The 24,453-nt window shown below is 45.8% G+C and overlaps 1 protein-coding gene across 1 annotated transcript in view; it reads right to left on the reverse strand.

Moving 5' to 3' along the window:
• LOC135370780 (active breakpoint cluster region-related protein-like) overlaps nucleotides 1–24,453 on the reverse strand; it is a 51,944-nt gene that overhangs the window by 9,507 nt on the left and 17,984 nt on the right. The window contains exons 2-9 of the mRNA XM_064604617.1: nucleotides 3,509–3,600; nucleotides 3,024–3,131; nucleotides 1,822–2,007; nucleotides 1,622–1,729; nucleotides 1,430–1,475; nucleotides 718–770; nucleotides 494–613; nucleotides 278–411 (exon numbers count right to left, since the gene is read on the reverse strand). Of these exons, the coding sequence (XP_064460687.1) occupies nucleotides 278–411; nucleotides 494–613; nucleotides 718–770; nucleotides 1,430–1,475; nucleotides 1,622–1,729; nucleotides 1,822–2,007; nucleotides 3,024–3,131; nucleotides 3,509–3,600 (847 nt within the window). The remainder of the gene's footprint in view (nucleotides 1–277; nucleotides 412–493; nucleotides 614–717; nucleotides 771–1,429; nucleotides 1,476–1,621; nucleotides 1,730–1,821; nucleotides 2,008–3,023; nucleotides 3,132–3,508; nucleotides 3,601–24,453) is intronic.

Raw genomic sequence — 24,453 nt, forward strand, 5'->3', positions numbered from 1 at the left:
TGGTTCAAGCTGGATAATACCCAGCTGAAAGGGTTCCAGCTGGATCCACTAAGACCGGTTCCAGCTGGATCCATCTGAGCTGCTCTATCCTAGGATTTGTTCCATAAACCAGCTTAGATGGAACCACTTGAGTTCCCAAATGGTTGCAGCTTGTGATTTTCAACTGGGTAGTGCGTCACAAATAGGTCAACAATGTAAGACTGCAACGGGAACATGGGAACCTTACACGACGTTGCATTCAGTTGTTCCTTTTAACCAAGGTAAGTGTCAAACATACCTTGAGGACGGCTTGTACTTTGCGCAAACAATAACGTCGTTGAAGAGAAAGAGATGCCGGAGCTTCCTGTGGCCCTCCGAATACTCCACAATAAAGCTGTTCTTCACAACATGCCTCGGAGCACGGTCTTGGTGCTGGAAAATGGTGTACATTTTTTGGAACAATCAGTGGCTGCTTCTCAAGACTGTCAAGCGGAGAATAAGCTACTGCACTTACCGGGAACATGCTCTCTGCTGAATTAAGTTTCAGCTCGTTGAGGAAACGCTGCGTCAATTTCAGGGCAGTTTTCAGGTTATTGTAGTCAGGGTGACTGCTCGGTATATAGTGGAGCAAGTCCTGAAAGGCGCAAATTGTATTTAGCTCGTTGGGTGTTAAAGAGTGTTGCTCTTTGGTTTCTCGCCAACATGGCTGACCCTGGTATGCAAGTCGAAAACACTTACATGTAGCACGAGTGCATTCTTTTGTACCCTAGCAACTGGCTTGTGCAGCAGGTCTGAAGGAGAGACGTCACAAATCTCGTCATTTGTTATCAACCAGATCAATTAAACAAAGTCACTGAGTGTAATATCATGCGTAAAATCAAAGTATCTCAGATATTCTTGGGAGTAAGGTGGAAAATACGTGTGCTCAACGCTGTGATTGCATTCTCTACAAAAAAATGTGAATGTCATTTAGTGCACCACTATTGATCTCCACGCAAATCTTCTGAGGCAGTACCTATGATTCGCTTCAGGACATCTAATACCAAGGAAGCTCGCAATACCAGCACGGTCCATTCGAAAAAAGAAGGGAAATACAGATGTTTATGGTCGTAGGTAGTCTACACTCAATGACTGCCAATGTCTGAAAGATCATCTGTTACACTGATATTAAATTTGGCCATCCTATTGCAAATAAAAGCCAGGGCCCATGTTGAAGACGGCAAAAGAGTACATTATCCCCGCCCCCACATGTTCTGATGTCCTAACTGTACACATTTTTTAGCAAAGGACTTCAACATGATGACAACATCACCCTCATGCAACTTTTTCGCAAATTTTCTTTACTAAGGCTCACATCTAAAAGCAGCAAGCTGAGCCCTCTTAACACGGGGAAAATATCGCAAATATAAAAATTATACAAATATTTGAAAAGAAAGATGTGTCTTGCTACCTTCTAGCGTTGCTGCCTGACCTCTTGCTGTGTTCAATTTGATGTTCTGCAAGCAAAATGTCAGAAGAAACGTCAGCCATTTATAAAGAATATTAAACACCGTAATTGCCATCAGCAGAAAGCAGTATTTATCCAACTTCATAGTAAGCACAATACTTCAGCACCACAATGAAGATTGGGATTCAGGCTTACCTTGAACAGTTCTTCGAACTTGATATTGGAAGAGTTGCAGTGGCGAACAGTCTCAATGGCCTTGGAGTAGTTTTCCAAAAAGAGCTTGTACACTTGAAGACGACTTGCCTGTAAGAGGACATGCACTCTGTAGCACGAGGTTCTTCGGGGATGCAATAAAACTCGTTATTTAGAAAAGAAAATTTCAGGGCCATACGTACAAGAAACTTGAAGTTTTCGCCTATTGTTGGCTTGGAATCCCAGTTCTCCAGGTTCCTACGCAGACCATCGCGAAAGTTGCGATGCGTCTCGTGGAGCTGCTCTATCTTGAAGAAGATAACGTCAATCTCTTCCTTCGATAACACTGATTGGTTGGTCCCAATGGCACTTGAAAGTGCCTTTGCATACTGTAGGAACAGATGAGATATATAAATAAAAACGTGTCTTCTTTGCTTCTTGCGAGTGTCGTAAAGCATATTTTACACAAGCAAAAGCCAGAGGTGTTCTTCGCAGATACGCAGTACATACTGTGTCTCAAATGCATACACAAAACGCAAAACGAATATATGGACACGCAAAAATATCTCTAATAAAGATGGTCTACTTATAGAACAGAAAAATTTGTTGAAGGTATTGTTGTGTTATAACTTATAAGTTAAGTATGAAGGATTTGGCAAGGTTTTTTTTCTAGCACATATCATATTACTGTATTTTTTATTTATATATTTATTATATTATTTTTATTTATTATATTTCTATTTCATTTTTGCCTTTTTTTTTTTTTTTCAGTAATCAGTATTAAATGTAACTGAGCATACAAAGTACCAAAGTATCGAAAGCCTAAATATCCAGACTTGTGGCACTGGAATTATTAACGCATCTCCTCCAAGAGTCACAACTGATTTGTTGTCTCTGCATGCACAGTCACCTGACCAATTTAGAGAGATTTCTTATCTATTTCAGCACTGCATCACGTGCACAAACTGTGGTTTCTCTGAGGGACTCCAATGTCCATCAACTGTTGATATAAATTTATCACTGCATTCAATCATTAAACTTATATTTGCTAGCACTCTCAGGTATTTATTTTTCTGCTGCCCATATGGACAGTTAATAGTAAATTCTAGGTAATAACAAAATGAGCTTCTTTCTATTGCTATTTCTTTCCTTTTTTTTGTGTGTTTGTGTACATATAGCTGGAAGTAGCACTTGCAACGAAACCTGTCATATTGTATACTAGTAGTATAGTAAAATGGGGCACCATACATAACATGAAGAAGCCATGAGCTCAGTGAGTTATATCAGAAAAAAAACAAATGCATTTCCACACTGTACCTACCACATGTAAGGAAACTCTCTTAATACATTTCATTTAGCCTTGGATCGTTTCACCGAAAATGTGACGTGAAAAAACAAACTATACCTGATTAAGCGTGTCAAGACAGTCGACATAGGCTGTCTCGCTTTCAATAATACTGCTGACGATCCGTTTGCACATTGCCGTCCTCTCATCTTCTGAATGCTGGACTCCCTAGAAACAAAACAAAGGATACTGTACGTCACTGTTACTGTACAAACAAGACCGAAAAAGTACAACACTACAGGTGCACCTTTGGCTCCCGTCCCCAAATCATGATTTTTTTATTTATTTTTTTTCAAAACTGACAGACTTTCTCAGATCTTTGTTGCCACATTTTACTTTGTGTTATCATGTCCAGTTCACACCTAGACAAATATTGTATCTCCATATGGGAATGTAGGTTTCCACAAACTAAAAGCGACAAGAGGGCTGCACATTTATATTTGTTGTAGGCTTGCATCATCTGTACAGGACTAAGTAATGTCATATAACCACGACATGACATAGGGGCGGGGGTCTGTCATTGTTTGGCAGTGATAGATACTAACATTTTGCTCAGCTTCATTATTGATCTTCCTCGTTACAGGCGGCGTTCCAGAGCTCAAGAACGATGCAGACTCAACTGAACTGCTGTAGACACCTGCAACAAGAAGGGTTTTGTTTCAGAGACAGATTTTGTGGTAATTATAGTGCCACAATAAAAAAGTATGTAATAATAATAATAATAACTTTATTTTTGCTAAGGTGCCCCAAAAACGACCACTAGGATATAATAGGGGATAATAATTCATTTGTCAGCAGTTTCCCCACAGGCTTTGCAAAATAAATGACTTCAGAGTGACTCAGCCATCCGTATTGCCATTTCCATAAATAAAAAAAATCCGCAAATAAATTCCACACTTTCGCGGAACCCAAAGGGCTGAGGAAGTGACATTGTTCTGATTCATTGTTTGATTGATGAAGCGGTCTGATATGAGCGATAACGCGCCATATTTTCGTTGAACGAGGTTTTATCACTGCGCAACAGACCTTACGATAATACTCTGAAAATTCGGCAACGAGCGAAACGGCCTTATCCCGAAACCGCCTGTGCACCTGCTGCCAGGGTCATTACAAGATGAGCTGTCATTGCACATTGAAAATGCGACTGCTCGGCGTGGCGCTACGTTATATTTTCACAGTTTGCAGTTCGGAGGACTCTACTTCTGACCACCATCTCTATAATCCATTATATTATTGAGATGGTCGTGCTTTTGACTTACAACCAACACTATGAGTGAATGAATAGTGTGAATGAACAATAGAAAGCACTAGAAGTCAGGAAAAGCAATGCAAATCAAAAAGAAATCGGGGGAAAGCAACCACTACAGTCTCTCTGTTAATATTGTAAAAGTAGTAGTTTTCGCAAACTTCGCGGCCGCCATTTTTTTTTTTTTTTTCCGAGAGTAAAACCCCGCGAAAGTGATCGATTACGATGACCGGAAAATACCGGTATTGCAATTTGTAGCAAATAAGATGCACGGAATCGAAGCTCAATGTACGCAATCTATTGCGCTCTTCTAACTTTTTAACGCTACTGAGTCATTTCAGAACACCAGTTCCACGCACGCACGCTGATCACTTCAGTCACCCGCATTCATTGTTTCCGTTCCTGCACGCTTGCATCGGAGATGCCAGCTCTGGCAAAGCTCCGGCGCGTGGAGTTCTGCGTACGGAAGCATGAGCCAGCCAGCATGTGGGGCTTCATCACACTGACGCGAAGGTCCGCTTCCAGAAGAGCTCCGTTGTGCAACAGCAAGCAACACGCACTGCGTGTCCTCTAAACATGCCTCGTACCGAACTGTCGAATTATTAAACGCGGCACTAAAGTGTAAAACTCTCCTCACGGAATGAAAGATGCGGTTACCTTGACAACAACCAAAAAGGAACGAGATTGGTCTCCTCCGATTGTTCTCCTCAAACGATCTCCGCTGGCGATTGAACAAATCGGTTGCGGAGACCAATGAAAGAGAGGTACTATAAAGCAGTGGAGCCGCAATCTCAGAAAATTTATCTATTCGACAGCCTCAGCCCTCAGTCGTCTTACGCCACAATTTTCGTCCCATTTTCGCTCATGGTTCTTTTTTTTTTATATATATATAGAAAATTAAAACTGAAAATGAAAAAATGGCTAGGAAGCAAGCGAGCTGGTGAAGATGATGCATATGACTTCATGTTGTGTCTGTCCCTTCGTGTTCCCTAGTCTCGGGGTTTTTACATTATGCATCATAAAACTGAAAGTTACGGGCAACAACGTGTCGAAGTGGCCACCAACTGCGCATCGCTAGTCAAGCACGGCGGCAAAACTGCATTGCATGCGCATAACACTGTGTCTAAAACAAAAGAAGCTGGCAACGTAGCCGTCCGGGGCAGCAACAATTCAGTCGGGAACATAGATCATTGTTGCTTGCCAAATTGAGGATTATTTCCCACCAGATGTCGCCCCGAGCCGCTTTACCGCAATTTTACTGGCAAATTAAAAATATTTAGCGTTCCGTGTCTCATGTATAACTTGTGCTGGGTTGTATAACTTGTAACTTGTATAACTTGTATAACACGTATAACTTGTGCTACGAGGCCAACATAACATGTCTCTCTGCTGCTTGCAGGTTTCTTCACTCGTTTCTCACGAATGACTGTTGTTCCGTTTGTATTTCTGTCAAGGTAACAACATTTTTCATTCTTTATTAACCGCCAGCATTCCGAATTTCGTCTTCTCTTTAGCCCAGACTGAGTTAGGCACCCCCTTACTCGGCGGCATTGAGGCCACAGCAGTGGAACCCCAAACAAACCCCTCCCCAGTCTCTTTTTTCCCGTGCCCTGTTACCTCACGTGAAGAAATCTGAATATGTGAAACGCGTAACGAAGAAATTGTGCACTTCCTGTTCTGCAACCTTCCACCGGCGCGCGTAGGCTTTGAGGCCAAGGCCGTGCACGGGAGAACGTTACTTTCGTCGTCCCATGGCAACGTCCAACGACCCCAATTAATCTCGCCCTTCCCCCGATAGGAGACGTCAGCCTGGTATTCCTTCGTGAGGGGGGCCCCTCTATACCACGAAGGCCCGGTCAACAGCAGGACGGCGGCCCTGCGAGCCACGCTAATGCCCGAATCCGCGAATAGATTAACCTGACTTGTGTGTGGGTGTGGACGCATCGAAAAAGAGGTGTGCCCATCAAGGTCACCGGGTACGAGCCTCTGGAAGCGGCAGCCGTATTCTACCATGGAAAACCAGCCTCCAGACATCTTTCTTTCTTTCGTGCGTGTTCCAAAATTGCTTGGTCCCTGGTCACAACCAGCCCACCAACGCTCCGCCCTCAAAGCTCTTTTGACATTTTTGGACACCATAAGACTTTGATCCTTATTGTGAAGGGGATCATTATTTCATTCCCCACATCACCACCAGCAATTGGGTAGAGTAGAGTGTCCCCCCTGGCGGTGAAACTCCTAGGTGCTCACTACTCTACTCTACACTCTACATTCATCATCTCAAAATAAGGTTGTTGTTGTTGTTTCGCGCATGTTATGGAAATAGAAGGCAGTATAGCAAGCCAGGATATCCTAGGCTGACCACTCGTACCCCACACAAAACAAACAAACAACTCCCCTTGAAGAAAGAAAACTGTATACACTCAATGGTGTTCAGCTCCCAAACTTGAAAACGGATTAAAAAACGCAAGCCAGACAACAGCCGTGCTCGGGTCAACTTCCACCTGCGGCAAGATGACCGCGAAGTGCGTGGAAAATTCCCAGTGGTACAGTGAATGTTCTCACGACTCTCGCCTTATTATTCAACCTTACGAGCTCACTGGACCCCCTACCGTCCGAGAAGGGCGGCCGCTCCCGAGGCGCCCCCCTCTGAACGGCTCTGTAGACCTTCGCAGACGCAGTGGGAGCTCAACGCGACCCTGCGAGTGTGTAGGGCATAGAAGGGGGAGCCCTTGATAAACGTGTCTCCGAGGGTTTCCCCCAGTAGAAAATAAAACTGCTGGACTTATGTTTGCGTACCGACCTATTCGTAACTATGCCAATGGGGTCCAATTGATGCCAGTAACGGAGCCTAAACGGTCATTAAGTGCAGGCTACCTTAAAGCTGATGACTCGATGCGAAAGCTGCATGCAACGGGGTCGTTATGCGGACTGGGCCCATTACAGCAGTACTACTCGCGCTGATGCTCCCAGACCTGCTCACTTTGTGACCTCCAAGTGTGATTGGCCACAAGGCAAACCAGGCTCTCACAAGAAGCATCTTGTCCTTCGGAACACGTTTGTCGCTCGTCCCGCTATGCTGCTCACCCGACCTGTACTGCTGCGTGGGCTGGAAATCGGGACGTGCATAAATTTTGTACCCGATGTCTCCACGACGCGCTTGGACTGCGAATTGTGACGCGGTCGAGCTGATGGGAGGCGGTGGGTTCGAATCCTGCCACAGGCTGTGCTTGTCTGAGGTTTTCTCCGAGTTTTCTGGAGTTCACTACAGTTCACATGTCTCTCTCGCCTGTTTCATGAAACTGTTTCATAAAGCATTATGTTGGGCAGTGGTTTATTGGCTTATCAAGACCCAACAACTTCCGGATGTTTGGCAACACCCCCACCCCAACTGTTTTTCCTATGCACTACAATGTAACTGCACCCCAATTTTTTTTTCTTTCTTTTTTGCAACCCCCCTTCCTTCCCCTTCGCGAGCCTGCGGTTCAGGATAAACTACGGATGTGGGGTACGCTTGAGATTTTTCGGATGTAGCTACGGTAGTGAAGCGTTTGATTCACGAAAAATCAAGTTGCATCTCGGACACAAAACTCGGAGAAAGAACAACCCAGAAACCCAAACAACGTGTATAGTTGTCGCAGCAAGAACAGGGGAACTCAGAACTCAGAACGACGCCACAAGGCGCGCGCTTCGTTATTTTTGTTCAACTTCCGGTAACCGAGATCCCACACAGAACGCTACAACCCCGACGTCTATCGATGTCTATTGCTCCGCTGCACCCGCGCATTGTGTAACCCTCGATATACAAACGATCCCCCACCAGGCACAGACCACTCGAGCATGATCCCCCGCTCAGTGCGGGAAAACTGAAATGAAGGCACGGAGGCGTATAGCTCGAGTTCTTTCCTCCAGGAAAGATTTACTACGGACATTTGTAAGGCGGCAGCCGGCCGCCAGATCATTGCGATTTATGTTGGGGACATTTCGTGGACTGCTGCAAGTGTTGTCTGTTGCCGTATTCCCTTCAAAGTTAGCGGCATTTTTATTTCATCTTTTTTTTTTTTTTTTTAGTTCCTTAAAGTGTGATGTCGATGGAGGACGTATGTAGCCAGAAATGTAAATTTAAGACGACGATAGACGGCGGACATTGTTCTTTTGCGAGAGCCTGAGTGCGTGAAGTTGAGATGCGGGTGCAATTCTATTCTGTTCTTAGAGTGCTTATAATGAAACGCAACATCTTCAGACCATGCCAGGCAAGTGACAGGTATCCTGATGGACAACGTCATCACGGTTTGAGGATCACCCACCACCAATGCGCTAGCCACACATTTAGCCTCACTTCAAAATCACCTCAAAAATGGATCGAATTAGTATAGCTCGAGGATATACGCCACCTCCCCCCCCCCCCCCCCGGAAAAAGAAAAAAAAAAGAGAAGACCTCCAAATCTACCATTTATGGCAGAGCTTTCGTCCACAACAAGCATTCCAGACCTTCTGGTGGATTAGTAGATGCACGTGCCCTGTCCGATTTGTAAAGTTACTCGCCATAGCGAGACCCGACTACCTCGAAGAGTTGACGTGCATACGCGTTTAAACGTAGTACAGTTCAGTATTTCAAGGGACGTACAATGGATTCTTCGATTAAAGCCGGCCTGTGCGTGAATGGCACATCAGCGCGAAAGCCAAAGAAAAGGGGGGGAACCACCACCGCGGCGGCAAGCGACGTCTCAGCATTCCTGTCACACAACATAAACCAAAAGTAACGAAAACGCAAGCGGAGCGGAGAAATATTTCTGGGAAATTTCAGTTTCCAAAGAAACACAACGGTCGCATCGTGGCGCATCCATCCTTACCGGAAACTCGTCTATGACTCTCCCGCGCGACTTTTACGTCCCCCTTCCCAACAGCGCGGGCATCCGTGAGAACATCGACGGCAAGCAAAAACCGGACGGCTTGTGATGTCATTTATTTCTTTATTCATTACGGCAGCATCCTTTCGGTTATTGGCTGCCAACACACTCGTATACATGTATAGATCTTTCTGAGCGGTCACTGCAAACGGGATGGGAGACCTATCGTATTATCGAATTCAATTATGTGAACTGACGTAAGGAGATCCTGCTCCGAGAGCTTGCAGGGAAGCAGAATGTTAGCAACATATACCCTGCTGAAACACGGGCACGTTTAAACTCCTTTACAGAGAGGGACACGTAACGGAAAGGCGTTGCGAGACGTGACACACGTGACACGGCAAAGGAGAATCTCCTTTTACGAAGTGGTCCTTTTGGGAAGCTGAGATCGGTGATCTCCTTTTCATCTGTAAAGGCGTATGGCGTACCCTCGAACGAAGGCTAGACTGTGTTTTCATTTTTCGAGTAGTACTCGAGAATACCCTGGACACACCGGTACGTTTGAACTCCTTTCCATTAGGGATCCGATACGGCTGCAAAGGACACCTTCGCGAAAGGAGTTCGTGTCGGTTACACACGGCAGGAGCGAACTCCTTTTGGTGTTTCGTTTGAAAAATATACCCAAAGATATTTCCTATATATTTCCATTAGAACCAGCCTACACGTACGACATAGTAACAGTAAACATAACAATACGACAATTGGAGTCAAAATACGTACTCCAACTGCAATATCTGCACGCAGACTTCGAGTACTTGAAAAATGAAAACACGGTCTAGCCTTCGTTCGAGAGTATTGTAGTCGTATCGTCCTTTGTTCGAGGCTACGCCATACGCCTTTACAGGTGAAAAGGAGATAGACTCTGCGTGCAGATATTGCAGTTGCAGTGCGTATTTTGAATTTATTGGTTGTACTGCTATGTTTACATACGTGTATGCTGGTTCCTATATCTTTGGGTATATTTTTCAAATGAAACGCCAAAAGGAGTTCGCTCTTGCCGTGTGTCACGGGCACAAACTCCTTTCGCGAAGGTGTCCTTTGCAGCTGTACAGGACCCCTAATGGACAGGAGTTCAAACATGCCCGTGCGTCAGTTCACAACTTAGAACAGATGTGAACATTATTTACTGAACTCGTATGACGAGTGAAGAGGCTGATTCAGCCTGATCCTCCTTTAGCGGTCTTCAAGGTTACGCTCGAGGCAGACGGCGTCGTCTTTTCAAGCAAAATATCTCTCATCGAGCTCATCCCAGAAACCGCTCAGCCGTTCCACCAAGAATGGCACGAGCAGCACATTAAGAAAACATTCGGTCAAAGAATGTTTCAGGCCGACCGGCAAAAATGATACTACCAGGAAAAAATACTACGTGCCGCGAAGCAAAAAAAAAAGTATTCCGGGAAACACGAGACGGGGTGGGGTGAGACGGAAGGGAAGGGAAAAGAACTCGTTCCAAAGGCAGAAGTGTATATAAAAAATAAACGAAAGACGTGTGACATTGCGAATTATGGCTGTTCTAATTTTGGGGAAGACGGGAGAGAAAGAAAGAAGAAAAGCAGAAAGTTTTCCGTTATTTTCTCCAAGGCTCGTTTGCTGTAGGTTCGTGCGTAAAGTCAGAGAGTGATATAATTTTTGGGAGATTTTGCTGCAATGCTACGCAAAATATGCAATCTAGCTTTCATGCACAGTCACCCACGCGCAATCGTTTGCACGCAGGAATGCTGGAAAGTGCAAGCTCCAGGCTCTATCACTATGTAAATGTAGCACCCGGGCTGATTTACGAGGGCCTGCTCAAAGAAGCGTATTTTTATATAAGTTGTGATTTTGAACCTTTAATCCTACAAACAATATTCCTAAACCGCACTTAATATACTTTAAATGAAATAGACCCCTCCCGGTTTGTAAACAAATGACGTCATAGTGTTCGACAGCGCCACCAGTTTGGTAGAGTTGAACTACGCTCGAAGCTAGAGGCGATCGAACAAGGTCGCGTCCGAAAGCCACGGTCTAGCGAACAAATGCCCATTTGTGGAACCCAGCCCTCCCATTCCCATTTGTTTCGGTTTCAGTCTGTCTACCAACGTCATGATGACGTTTTTCTGGTAGAGGTCTATTAGTTTCGCTGTAACTCCGGGCTTGTGCTTCTTGAAAGCACAGTACGACTTGCGTAAAGATACGTTGTCAAGGTCAAGTTACGGGCGAGTGAATCGTCTCGGCTATGTGGTGAGAGTGCTTAGTTAAATTATAAATAGCAGTGCGTAATAGTTTATTTAATTTGTTCTCTGCATAGGCCCTTGTTGACTTATTCATGCGCAACATTCCTGAGTGCACTGGCCGCCTCCCAACAAACCGTCGCGAGAATTAAACAGACTCACTCGTATGGAAATGAACTTGTAGAACTATACTACACTGTCAATTGCCAACAACGCACCAGCGTTAATTCTCCCGACGGCGTGGCTATTAAATAAACGAATTGAACTGATAAGCTCCGCATTCAGCTTACTGCAAGCCGTGTTGGCAACAAGGACTTCGCCGTAATGGACCGTTCGTCATAACAGCTTTCGAGCTGTGCTCAGCACTCAAGAGCACTCTCTCCATCGATTGTACGACGGAATATACAAACAGGCACCGAAATAAACACGTTCGACGAAACTGCGCTCGTTATTCACAGGAAGCGACCTCTCGGCCCCTGTCATGACGGACGCGCCCAAAACGAGTTCATACAATATGCCTCCCGAGCACCTAATGCCCCCAAAGTGAACAAAGTTCACACGACAATGCTGGTACCACGATTTATAAACAATACCCACGACCACATTAATACATACGCGCCTACAAGGACCGCTAAAAATAACAAAAGGAAAAGCCCTATTATCGCTACAAGGGGTATCCGTATTGCTGTTGCGATGCCCATCTAGGTCAGTCAGTCAACGAGGCTTCCCATTTCATGGTTCTGGTTCTCATTTCGTTGATATATAATTACGAATATCAGTATATCCTTCTTCAGCCAACGCGCCGCATGAAATGGAATCAGTCAACCGAGCAGGAGAAATTAAACTGCAGCGCCAACTATAGCCTGTATACAATCTTAGAAGTGAACTTCACCGCATAGCACGCTCCTAGCCAACCATCATCTCGAATTATATCGTTATCTGCCCTCATTTGTTGAAAACGGGAGGCGTACGCCTTTTTATGACAATTATAAACAGCATAAGTGTCACAAAAAAGGCGTACACCTTCCGTTTTCAACAAATCATGGCAGGTAGCGATCTCATTCGAGATGATGGTTGGCTAGGAGCGTGCTATGCGGTGAAGTTCATTTTTAAGAGTGTAGTTCCGGCGTCAGTGCACTACTACTGTACTGCACTCTAAAACAGAACTTCACCACATAGCACGCTCTTAGCTAGTCACCTTCTCAAATGACATCGTTCTACCCTCTGATTGGTTAAAAACGGGAGGCGTACGCCTTTTTGGAAACACTTATGCAGTTCAAAAAAAAGGGCGCACGCCCCGCGCTTACCATAAGTCGGGAGTGATATACAAGTATCATTCTGTGCAATGGCTGGCCTTCACCGTGCCATGTGGTGAAGCTCTGTTTTTAGAGTGTGAGTCTCGACGGCTATATAGCTCCTGCAGCCAATAGGAACGATTGTTGGGCGGTTCTTAGGCTGGACACGACTATAGACTATAGAGCTCTGTATAAAGGGCAGTGCAGCGCGGTTACATCAGTACAAGGGCCGCACAAACTATTCGCAGTCGTGCCGTGTGGCGCGTGCAGCACACTCTAAAAACAGATGGGTGGTGTTGCTGGTGATGGTGAAAGGGTTCGCCGTTGTCAGCCTCACACAGGTGGGCAACGTCACGACTGACGCCCTGGGGGAATATGCGTCCTGGGCCGGCTTCTATAAGGGAACTGTGCCGACATATAAGCGTCTGAGGAAACCCCCCCCCAAAAAAAAAAAAAAACTCTAAAAACAAAGCTTCACCGTAACGCACGCTCCCGGCCAACTGTCATCTCGAATGACAACGTTCTCTCCCTTTATTGGATGCAAACAGGGGGGCGTACGCCATTTCTTGTGGCAATTGCATTATGAACTGCATAATGCCACACAAATGGCGTACGCCTCCCCCTGTCTTCAGCAAATCTGAAAAAAAAAAACAAAAAAAAAAACAGAACGATGTCACTCGGGATGATGGATGATGGCTATAGGAGCGTGCTATGTGGTGAAATTCATTTTTAAGACGGCGGGTGTCGCCACACAAAACATGAGCTGATCTCACCTTACGCGTAAAACTGTTCCCAATTATTTTTTTTTTTTTCACAAACATTAGCCTGCCTTAGGATCATAACGACGCACAAGATACAGCGACAGTGCTATACGTGTCGTCGTATCAATGCAGACAGCACGTACGAGTATAGACGTTTTTACGCAGCCGCGGTACAGCCATTCGGGCATCTGGCGAAGGGGCAACTCGGCCTACGCCCTTTGCAAGTGTATACATATACGTACATATAGCAGCACTAGAGCTGTTCGAAAAAAAAAAAAGAAGAGAAAAGGGGGAGGCAGGCCTGGTGATTAGCTTTACGCGTCTCACGTATACGAGTTGCTTTACAAGTTAGCCCCCGGAGGGGCCTCCTGCCCATTTACACGTATATTGTACGACGACAGTCTCCTCTGCATTGTGTAATGAGAGTTTTACTTTTTTCAAATTCCTGGAAAGGTGGACGCATTTAGTTACTTCATTTATTAAAGTCTTAATCGCGAGTTACTATTCCACTGTCGACTATTGTCGGACTATTGTTGAGACATATCGACAATGTATTGTCAATGACTGAGCACACGTTGACCAGCGGTAACGTGTCGACAAATTCTACGGGAACACACACACAATACAAAAAAAAAAAAAAAACATTCTCGCAGATTAAGCCTGATGAGCATCCTTTTCTTCACAGCATCTCTGTGATTGAAATAAACGACTAATAGTCTTCTGAGGTGTTTAAGGTTTAGTTAAGTAGTTATAGTTAAGCTTTTAGTTAAGCTTCAGTGTACGTGTTTTTTTTTTTTTTTTTTGCAGTACAGTCATAGAGCTCTGACGTCATTAGCATCACCACACATATTCAGGCATGGCCCCCCTCCATAAATTTTCCGTCATTGATTGCGGCGCATTGTATGCGATAAGCCTCGCAAAATGTCCTTCCACAAGAACGGCACGCCCTCTGCAGTCCCTCGCACACTTTCGGAGACCCCCACGACAATGACCTGACGTCACTCTGTGACGACTACGGGAGCGCCAATCAGGGTGGCACGTGACGTGACATCAGCCGGTCCAATCTAGGTGGCGGGAGCGCTACGTCGACTTCGCCACGATGTGTCCGTATCAGATAAATCTTCAGCGGCAAATGAGAGCGTTACTTCTCCTGACGTCACGAGGAAGACCGGCTCGAGGTTATACTTTGCAGTGGTGGGCAAGAAACGGCAAGAACGTGTCGTCTGATAAGGCTGATATAGGTGCCCTCCACCATGTTTTGCGCTGGGGTGTTACGTAACCGATGACGTAGGGGCTCAAGTCGCCTGTGACGTCCCGACCCTGTGCGTCGGTGTCCCGTCACGGGAGCCAAAATTATGTACCACGTACAGTATCGAAAGCATTTCTCTCTTCGCATATGGTACAGCTGCAACTTGTTTATTTATAGATCAGTCATCTGTTGCTCTTATACGTGACCCAGGTGTCCGTTCTGATAAGCGGAAAGTGAGAGGGAGTGGGTGAAATGTCACTCAATCGACATATCTTTTTTGCGCAACTGATCACGGGTAAACTGCCGCTCTCAGCTCGACAACGTTGGAAGGCTTCCAATGACGTTACTGACGCCGGCCTTGCCAAGAATAAAGCGCTAGAAAAGAAGGCACATGATACACAGGTGACGAGTTACACAGTTATGTATTGTATACATGCTATCGATCGATCCCGTCGTATACTTGGACGACACATGTAGAGGGATAAAAGTAGGGTTGATGCCACGGCCAATAAAGACTAACTCCTGCACTTATGACCCTTGGAGTTTGTGGAGATCATGCTGACGGTAAGGTACCGTTATCGTACAAGTTACGTAAATAAGAGTCGTTATCTTCTATTATAGGGGATAATAAGATAAGACACGAGGTAGCGGCAGAATAGACGTACTGTTTCGCGTGCGGGCCAGAAAACCTTCCTAAGTAGCGCAATGCAATGAAAGTACACTAAACCGTCGTAAAAAAACGGGATCGCCTGTATTCGAAGCTTTATTACCTGGAGGAATGCATGCGTTTCGAACCCGACTGCTCGAGTTGCACTGCCAGCCGACTTTACTGCGAAGGGAAAGGCGACATGCAGAAGCCCGTACGGTATATACCAAACTCTTTCTTATTTGCTTAAATTAAAAGGCTGCCGAAACCTCACCACGAACATTTCTTTCCTTCGAATACCTTTTTAAAGACTTCCGCGTCGCTTCCGAACGCTTCCTAGGCTCCTATCGCTGTCTTTGTACGACTTCCGCTTATATCGAATTTCTTCCGGACCCCGTTAACGTTATACCGAGAGGCTCTACCCTACGCGGGGCTGGATGACACGTGTCTTATCAGCGTGGTGCTTCGCTTCACACAGCTGTCCACCCCACGGCACTCGCCTTCTGAGTACGTTGTGTTCATGCGTTGAAGCGTTCTAGTTTGACCACTCCCCATCCAGGTCTTCAACGCTGCTAAACTCTCGTTTCAACAGATCCTATCAGTATATAGGCCCTTCTCTTTGCTAGCCTTACGCAATCGTCTTGAGAACGCCATATCTAACGAGGCCATAACAGCTCGAGGCAGCATGGTGTAGACAGAGAAAAGGAGAATCTTCCTCACAAAGAAGAAGAGCATCGTGCTGTGAGAGGAATGGAATGCTGATGAGACCAGTGAGAAAGCGTCGACCTCTGACACGTCGACGCCATAACACGTTGCTCGACGGCTCTCCATCGATGGCCCTGTGGCCTTCGTGTCTTATACGGCGCGGGAAACGGTCGTTTCCTGACCTGGAAACTTCCTGCCACCTGTATTGCGCAATGTGGTCCACGGACGAGTGCGCCATACACTGCTTTCTGAGATGGAGGACACCGAAAACGACCGGAACAGAAACCAAAAACGCAAGGTGTTTGCACCGGATATATAGGCACGAAATAGGCCACAAATCGTCGGGCCAGACGTCTGTGATTGGCTCACGAGGGCGCGTGACGCCACCGAGATCACAACGTATAGCTCGCCCGCATACTTCGAACTGTTGCTTGCATACGCATCACGTTGCAAAAACACTTGTCGGTGACTATGTACTTGGAACGGATTTGCATGCTTTGAAAGCCCAGACGTAAAATAGTCGACGAATGGGCCCCGATGTTGAACTTTCACATAGCGGTCGCTATACGGTATTTAAAGTTCGCGCGCTCCAAAGGCGCTCTGGTACGCTCGCGCAAGAGCTCGCAGTGAACCAGGTGATGCATATAACGCTGGCGTGGCTAAGAGGTTAGCATGCTCACGACCTACTCTATACTAGAGACCTGGACAACTGGCGATCGCTTATGGGACACTGGGAGAGCCGGGTCATGGGATAGTTACGGTAGTAGCCACTGCAAGCGCCACATAGCATTATTGGGGAGAGGGAATGACACTGTCACTCTTGCCACCGTCTTTCATGCTACACAGGCTGTTGCTAAGCACGCGCTACGCTTATTACTTCGTCGTCGTCAACACAGCCTGCCATGTATTGCCGCGGTTTCGCCAAGTCACGTGGTGACGAATAGTGCGAGCTAGCGCCAAACCCCATAGCCAAGCGGCGATTGTCAGAACTACTACCCCGGTGCTGGGAGCTTTGCGGATGGCCAGGTCTCTAGTATAGTAGTAGGTCGTGAGCGTGCTGGCCACGTCACGTCGAGACTGGAAGGTACCGGGGTTCGTATCCCTGTGCCGGCTGTGCTGTTTTTTTTTTTTTTCCTGAGTTTTCCTCAGACGCTGTCAGACATATGCCGGTACAGTTCCCTTAGAAGTCGGCCCAGGACGCACACTTCCCAGAGCATTAGTCGTGACGCTGTCCACGACTCTGTGAGGCTGACAACGGCGAACTCTTTCAGATCTCGGCAGCTATCTTTCAAACATACACCTCTGCGACTGTAGCTCTTATGCTGACTCCGAACATGTATATATTACTCTTCGTCTTACCCTCACTTTTAGTTTTGCGTCCCCGCGCTATTTCCGGGAAGAGTCCGTTTTCACTGCGAGCTCATTATGCAATCGACGCAAGGATCGCCGTAACGATTCAATGCAGCAGCTGCGTCCTCGTGTCCTTGTTAGCATGCAGTGCACGTGTATACCTCGGCTGCTTTCTATCTTGCCGATGGAATAGAAGCCGATATCCGCGTTGAACAGAGGAAACTCCTTCCTTTGCCATTGGGGCCAGTCTCTCTGTCACTTCGATGCTTCGTATCGATAAGATTTCTCACTGAGAAGCTTACTCACAAAGGGGCATGTGAAACGCTCATCAAGTTGTAAGAACTTCAAGTTTTTACAAAGTTAACGAGACCTACTAAATGGCTATGAGGGTCATGGGACATCAGGAAACTTATTTAACCGTCTACTGGGCAGTAGGACATGATGACCAACTGCTTCGAGCTCTTCACAACAAAGAACATTGGAAAAACAACGCGCCATTTTAATGATGGTGATGACTAGGGTATTTGATCGTCACCGGCGATATCCTACCACACTGTTCGCAGTAATTTGATTAAAAAATATATATTGATAACCTCACGGTGAGGACCGAAGTCCTCATTGGACTGGAAAAGCCTCTTCGCTAGTCATTCTATCCTGACACCAGGAATTACGGAAGTGGTCAGTGGTCCTGAACAGGAAGTGTCGCCCCACACATGGAACAAGCAAAAAGAAGCACGGTGATAAAAGTTACCCAATAAATTAGCATAATAAGGTTCCTATAGGTGCATCCGCAAGTCATTTGACAAGCGTATATGCTAATGCTAATGCGTCCTTTATGCGAATTATGGAACTGGGCGTCGTTGGGCCTCCACTACTGTTGTCGTCCTCCTAGGTTTCACTAGGCGGAACCACATGGAAAGATGCCGCCCGCCTCGATTGTGTTCGTTTGGGTGAATGTGAAATATACAAGAGAGAATGCGTAGAAGAGTGAAGAACTAACTTTTTTTTTCTCATCTAACCATTAAACATATTCCCTCTCCCACCGCACGGGCGACTTTCGGGCGAGGTGCCGGCGGAGACGCGAGTACAAAAAGAGCAACGTCAGCGTTATAGTTGACTTGCACTTGACCATCTGAATCTTACGTACGTCACGTATTCTCGAGCATATATGCCCTGTTACGTCACTGGAAGACTGTGTCCCGCTCGCCCCAGAATATTCCTTTTTCCCCGGCTCGTTTGTTAGCAGCACCGCTGTGAGCGTCCTGTTCGCTTTTTCTAACGAATCTTCGAATTCTAACGAATGGCATTTCTTCCGCGACATCTTCTTGGCTCGTGCTTCCCTCCTCGCCCTCGTCCGCCGACTTCTCGTGCGGTAAAGTCACTCGTGCCGATACCCGATCAACGGAGAAAGGAGGAAATGCAGTATATGACGAGATGCACAGTTCCCAATTTCTTTAGATGACCGCCACAAATACACGTTCGCTCCCGTACACTCGGCTCGGCTCGGCTCCGTTGCTGATCAACAATCCACACACGCAGGTTTCTGCCCTGCACGACGATCGCTATATACGCAAGGACACGGGTTCAAAGTCGATGCCCAGCAGGACGGACACATCGATCCCTCGAGGTCGACGCTCCGTACACGCGACGACATGGGGACAAGAATAGCTCCATTCCACTATCACGTTACTCGACATACGTAATGAGACGAACAAGAAAAAAAAGAAAGAAACTGAGCTCGTCTTCCCACGTAGTACGGCGGGTGTAACGACATCGGTGTCCATGGACGAGGCGAGGCGGTCGGGGAGGTAAGGTAGGCGTTGGCCAGCTTTATACACAGCCTTTCGGTAGCTGCGTTCAGCGTCATGCAGGGTGTCGCTGCTCGGCACGCCAGTATTACTACATCACAGTCATCCATCATATATATATACTGATGAGAAAAACCGTCGGCGTCCTGATGGCGATGCGAACAGTTTGCTGTTGTTGTATTTAGGCTCGACGGTTGACTAGTATGCTCAGTATATATAAGAGGTCCGAAACCTTGACCTTGCACCCGATAAGGTCTCCAAGCTATATAGTCTCGTTTCATGATAATTGACGCGTTCGAAATTCTGGACACGTGTGCGTCTCTCGGAGAATGTACCTCTGGAGTACACTCTCAGTACCGGAGAACGCTGCACTTAGGGTATCGTATTTGCTGTCTGCTAGGTGCTTTTGCGCAATGCATCATGTGCCCAGTCGCCCCTCAGGACGTGCTCAATGGTCCAAAGCTGTGCTTGCTGTGTACGTCATCCACGGAGGCAATAGACCTCTACCCGAGAAACGTCATCATGACGTTGGTAGACAGGCTGAAACCGAGACAAATCGGAAGGGGAGGGCTGGGTTCCACGAATGGGCACTTGTTTGCTGCCTCCTATTGACAGAAAAGTAGGACCGAAGGTCGTGTCCCTTTCAGGGACCATCGTAATCCCCTCTAGACCGTGGCTTTCGGGCGCGACCTTGTTCGCCCCCTAGCTTTGAGCGTATAGTTCAAGTCTACCAAATTGGTGGCGCTGTCGGACACTATGACGTCATTTGTTTACAAACAGGGAGATGTCTATTTTGTGCAGCAGCGAGTTGGTGAGCGCTGCAGAGAGATTTCTTTGGAGACACGTCACAGGTATAGATCCAACCGAATCCAACGGAATACAATAGCCCGGATTCCGTGATGCTCTGTTTGAAGTAGTTCCCTAATTCGTAGTTAACGTTCCGCAGACGAGACTTATTTCACCTTATAGATGCCGATTTTGTGTACGACTGGAAAGACGCGTCCCAAATTGCAGTGCACGAGCGCAGCCTATATCAACGAAATAACCCCAGCAAAGTATCCATATTATCGTGGTGTCTGACTAAGAAGCGCCCTTCCAGCTTCCATTATTACATATCTTGCGATATTCATCTTCCATTGAGCAAACGACGTCGCTGCGTGGTGCTCACCAAACCATTTCCGACTCCACTAAGGGAAACAGGCGGCCATCCATGAAGCAGAAGTTCTCAGAAGCCACGACAGATCGCGTTGTATGTAGAGCTGTTTGTGTGAAGTCATACAGTAACCTTCGGAAGAAGTGGCCACCACCATCCTCATTAACACAATGCAAGTCCAGCACACGGCAACGGTCACCAGTCATCAGCAGTTCGTAGAAAGATGCCGGCAACATTGTATCTGTATGACAGCGAACAACATATAGGCAACAAAACGAGAGTGTGGCCTTGCCACACTTGCCTTGTGTCTGACCTTGCTTTGGTGTCTGAGATGCAAAGGCCTTGAACTGTCAAATGGAACTCGACAAAAAAACTCCGCTCGTTGATGCATCTTTAGGTGTCGTCCAGCAGATGCAAGTTGTTACGAGCCAACACGTGAGACAAAGGGCGACTGCATGTGCGTAAAAATAACTAGAGGTGGAAGGCATGTACAGCGCTTTTATAGTCTTCATTAGGGATGGGCAGTATTGAAATACAAGAGGGCCGTGGAGGGGGAGTTGGAACATATTCATAGTGGTTGAATGGAGCGCATGCAGGCACGAAGGCAATAAATGCCAGAACGAGAAGTAGACAGCACGCCTGCCGACTCTCAACTGGTGAAAATTTAATGGGAAAGAACATATTTACGTTTTACTCGTTTTGTATGAATGTGTCCTTTCCCATTAAATTTTCACCAGCTGAGAGTCTGCAGGCGTGCTGACTTCTCGTTCTAACATTTATTGTCTTCGTGCCTGCGCTGCATTCAACCACTATGTATTTATATACATTGTATTTAAAAAACTGTTTACAATATAGATGCACGTCCTTATATATTGTGTTTGAATCCAATCTAGAAAAATTTATTTATATTTAAATACTGCTTTGGGGGTATTCATTTGCTTAAATACTTTGTAAATAAATGTAAATACACCCAATGCGCATGCTTTCAAATTTAGCAGCTACATTTACTGTCGTGACTGAGACCTTACTTAGAGGGTAGAAGTAATCACCTGGTTCAAAAGATCACTGCGCGTTTAGAAGTTGTCAGCATTCGAGTGGCATCGAAAACGTGGCTTATTTCTACCAATACAGCACTCAGTATCAAATATGAAACTTTTGAGAGAGAAGGAAAATCTCAATTTCGAGGACCTCACTTCAACAAAACTGTATGTAAATGGTTGACAAAAGGCACTGTTGCTCGGCTAAAAGACATCAGCTTCAAGCTCAACCGCAGCGCACGATGACCGCAACGCAGCCTACAATTTTGGAGGGTTGGTTTCTTCACTGCCGTTGTGCAAGGGCCTGTACAGGCAGGATGAGAGTCGTACAAGAGCATTGTCAACTGAATGTACTCTGCTACTTCCTGTTGTATTGGAAGATACGTGATAAGTTTAAGCGATACATAGGCAACACTTATGCAACACTGTATTAGGAAGAATACCAGCTCCCATGCGATTATAAGTAACAGTTTCCCACGAATTGGTTGGGACGTGGCACGGCTCGAACCGTGGCACGAGTCCCTTGACGTCTACTCTGGGTTTTCCTCAGATTATATAAGATAACTTCCCTGTGAAGCCGACCCAGAGACATGATATAAGATTTCTCCCTCAGTAGCATGCTGCTGCGTGGCAGACAGACAGAGGGCTCGGTAAACACATACGAAAGAGAGCACGGAACGATTCTTCAAGCATGAATGTTCACATAAACAGCTATTCAGCCTATACTGATCTTAGATATTTGCTCATTCAAGGTATTTATCGAAGTATTTATATTTATTATATATCGAGGTATTTAAATACGGTATCTATATTTTGTGTTTAAATTCTGCACTTACAAGTATTTATGTCAAGTATTAAAATATATATTTATGCAAAGTGTTTTCGTATTTATATTTAAATACATTAATATGTATTTATTCCCATCCCTGGTCTTGCCGTACACCCAAAATAGTCAATGTATCTCCTAAAGTTTAACTACCTCTTATGGTGTTATTTTGAACAACAAAAGATCAACTGATATCATGTGCTCCCATTCCATTGTCACTGAGTTTCTCAATGTTTTTCCATTGCGTTCTACTATCTTGCTCGCTGAATTAGACACATTTGTTCTGTGACCCTGAACGATAACGTGGCAGTGATAGATAGGATAAGGACCACTCTTGATGACCAGGGCATGATGTGACGTACGGGAACAATACGGGACCCGGAAGGCTATGCGTGACACGTACCGCTAGGATACATGGAACCCTGAGGAGGCAGAGCGAAGGGCAGACGAAATGTTACTTCTTAAGTTAAAAAAAAAAGTAGATAAGACTAAGTAATTCGCGCAAGATATACATTGCTCAAGCGCAAAGCTGAGCAACATCGCCCTCGAAATAAAGTGATCGAAATCCCCATTGCAAAATAAAACACCGTAAATAAATGTTACCTGACTATAAAATGCACTATAGTCGCGGGAAACTACCAACGGCGAACTTGGACTAACCCAATAATAAACTAACCAACATGCTGCTCGGTGACGCCCTGCAATGTCTAACTGCTGCTAAAATGTGGATTTCGTTCGCTAAAACGACTTGGACAGACATCAAAAACCCGCGAATTTGAGTGGTTAAATGGCGACGTCGCGTTTCTAAACACGGCGTATCATCTTACGAGGCAATCGAGCATTCCCCTTGGTTTTCCTTGTTTGGAGAACGGAAATTTCGAGATCGGGGATTTCGCAACCAGGAATATCGAGGTCTTCTCCTGAAACTGCATCGTATCCTATATAGCCGATGTAATGATCAATACCAAATGTGCGTACGGTGAAACTACATAAATAAAAGCTCCTGCGAACGAGAGAGTATATATCAACACGGAGTAAAGGTCAAGAGGGCCTACTTCCGCTTATCCATTAATAAACACTTTTTTTGCTCCCCGTGTCCAGATATCTGCACCGTACTATAGCCTGTGTTTTTACTCGTGGGAGAAGAATAGGTCAGCAGAATATATACTTCGCCCCCTCCCCCTCAATTTATTTAATCTGCTTTCTACACACATCTGACAGCAAGAAGTTAGCTGAGGCTGCACAGAACGCTTGCAAAACGGGCAGGTCAGAGACATGGTCGTGGCTTACGGAAGTGTCCTTTTCCGGTTTGAAAAGAAAGCTCGCTACAGCAATAAGGTGTTAGTATGATGTTTCCTTCTCTACGACCTTATTAAAAGATATGAGTGAACATCGTATCTGCCATGATGAGATACCACTGTTATCACGGTTGCCCGTTAATTCGCCTTCTCCCTTGCCCTTAAATGTGTGGGGGAAAAAAGCAGCTGCTCTTATTCATTTAAGGGGAAGGGAGAAAGCGTGTTTCTGGAAGAGCGACGGAAATGGTCTCGAAATCTGCCATTTCTCTCTCTCTCCCTCTCTTTTTTTGTTTTATGATAACGGATCAGCACGCGAAGAGCAAGATATGTTGTCACCGACCCCACTTTCTAATTATCATTATCTAAAAAAGTTCATTAGCCAAAACGAATTAGGATAACAGCCTAACCTAAAATTTTTCGCCATTTGTTATAATCGAAAAGAAGACGGCCTTCATTTATTTCATAAAATTATCTCCATATTTATCGCGGACAAACCTGGACACGTATATCGCGTACCAAGCGCGGGGGACTACACGTCTCGCCGCGGGCCTCCAAGAAAGCTAATCCCCGAACAAATGGAACCACAGGAGACAACTTTACGGGAGAAACCAGAAACGTGTATGTCTGCATATAAACGCAACTTGGACCACCGCAACTTGTCTCCCAAGTCACAGACGAGGAACAAGCACATGTGGCACTACACTTCCGCCTTCTCGGTGGGTGACTTTTTCTTTTACCATTTTACGCGAAAAATAACGTTTGTCAAACCGTGTAAGAGCACAAGGAACGGCCTGTGTTACGTGACACGCCTTCGTACATGTCTTATATATATAAGAAAACGAAAACGTTTCCTCCTGTAGCGCTAAGACTAGTTCTGCTTTCGTGCTCCGTGGAAGGCCCCTCGATGAGAGGGTGCTTCGGATCCACGCGAGGTCGGCGACCTCTCAGATGAGAGAGTTGGGCTCATCGTACAACCACTGTATGGGTACACTCGCCATG

The sequence above is a fragment of the Ornithodoros turicata genome, chromosome 10 (assembly GCF_037126465.1).
Source record: "Ornithodoros turicata isolate Travis chromosome 10, ASM3712646v1, whole genome shotgun sequence".
Lineage (NCBI taxonomy): Eukaryota > Metazoa > Arthropoda > Arachnida > Ixodida > Argasidae > Ornithodoros > Ornithodoros turicata.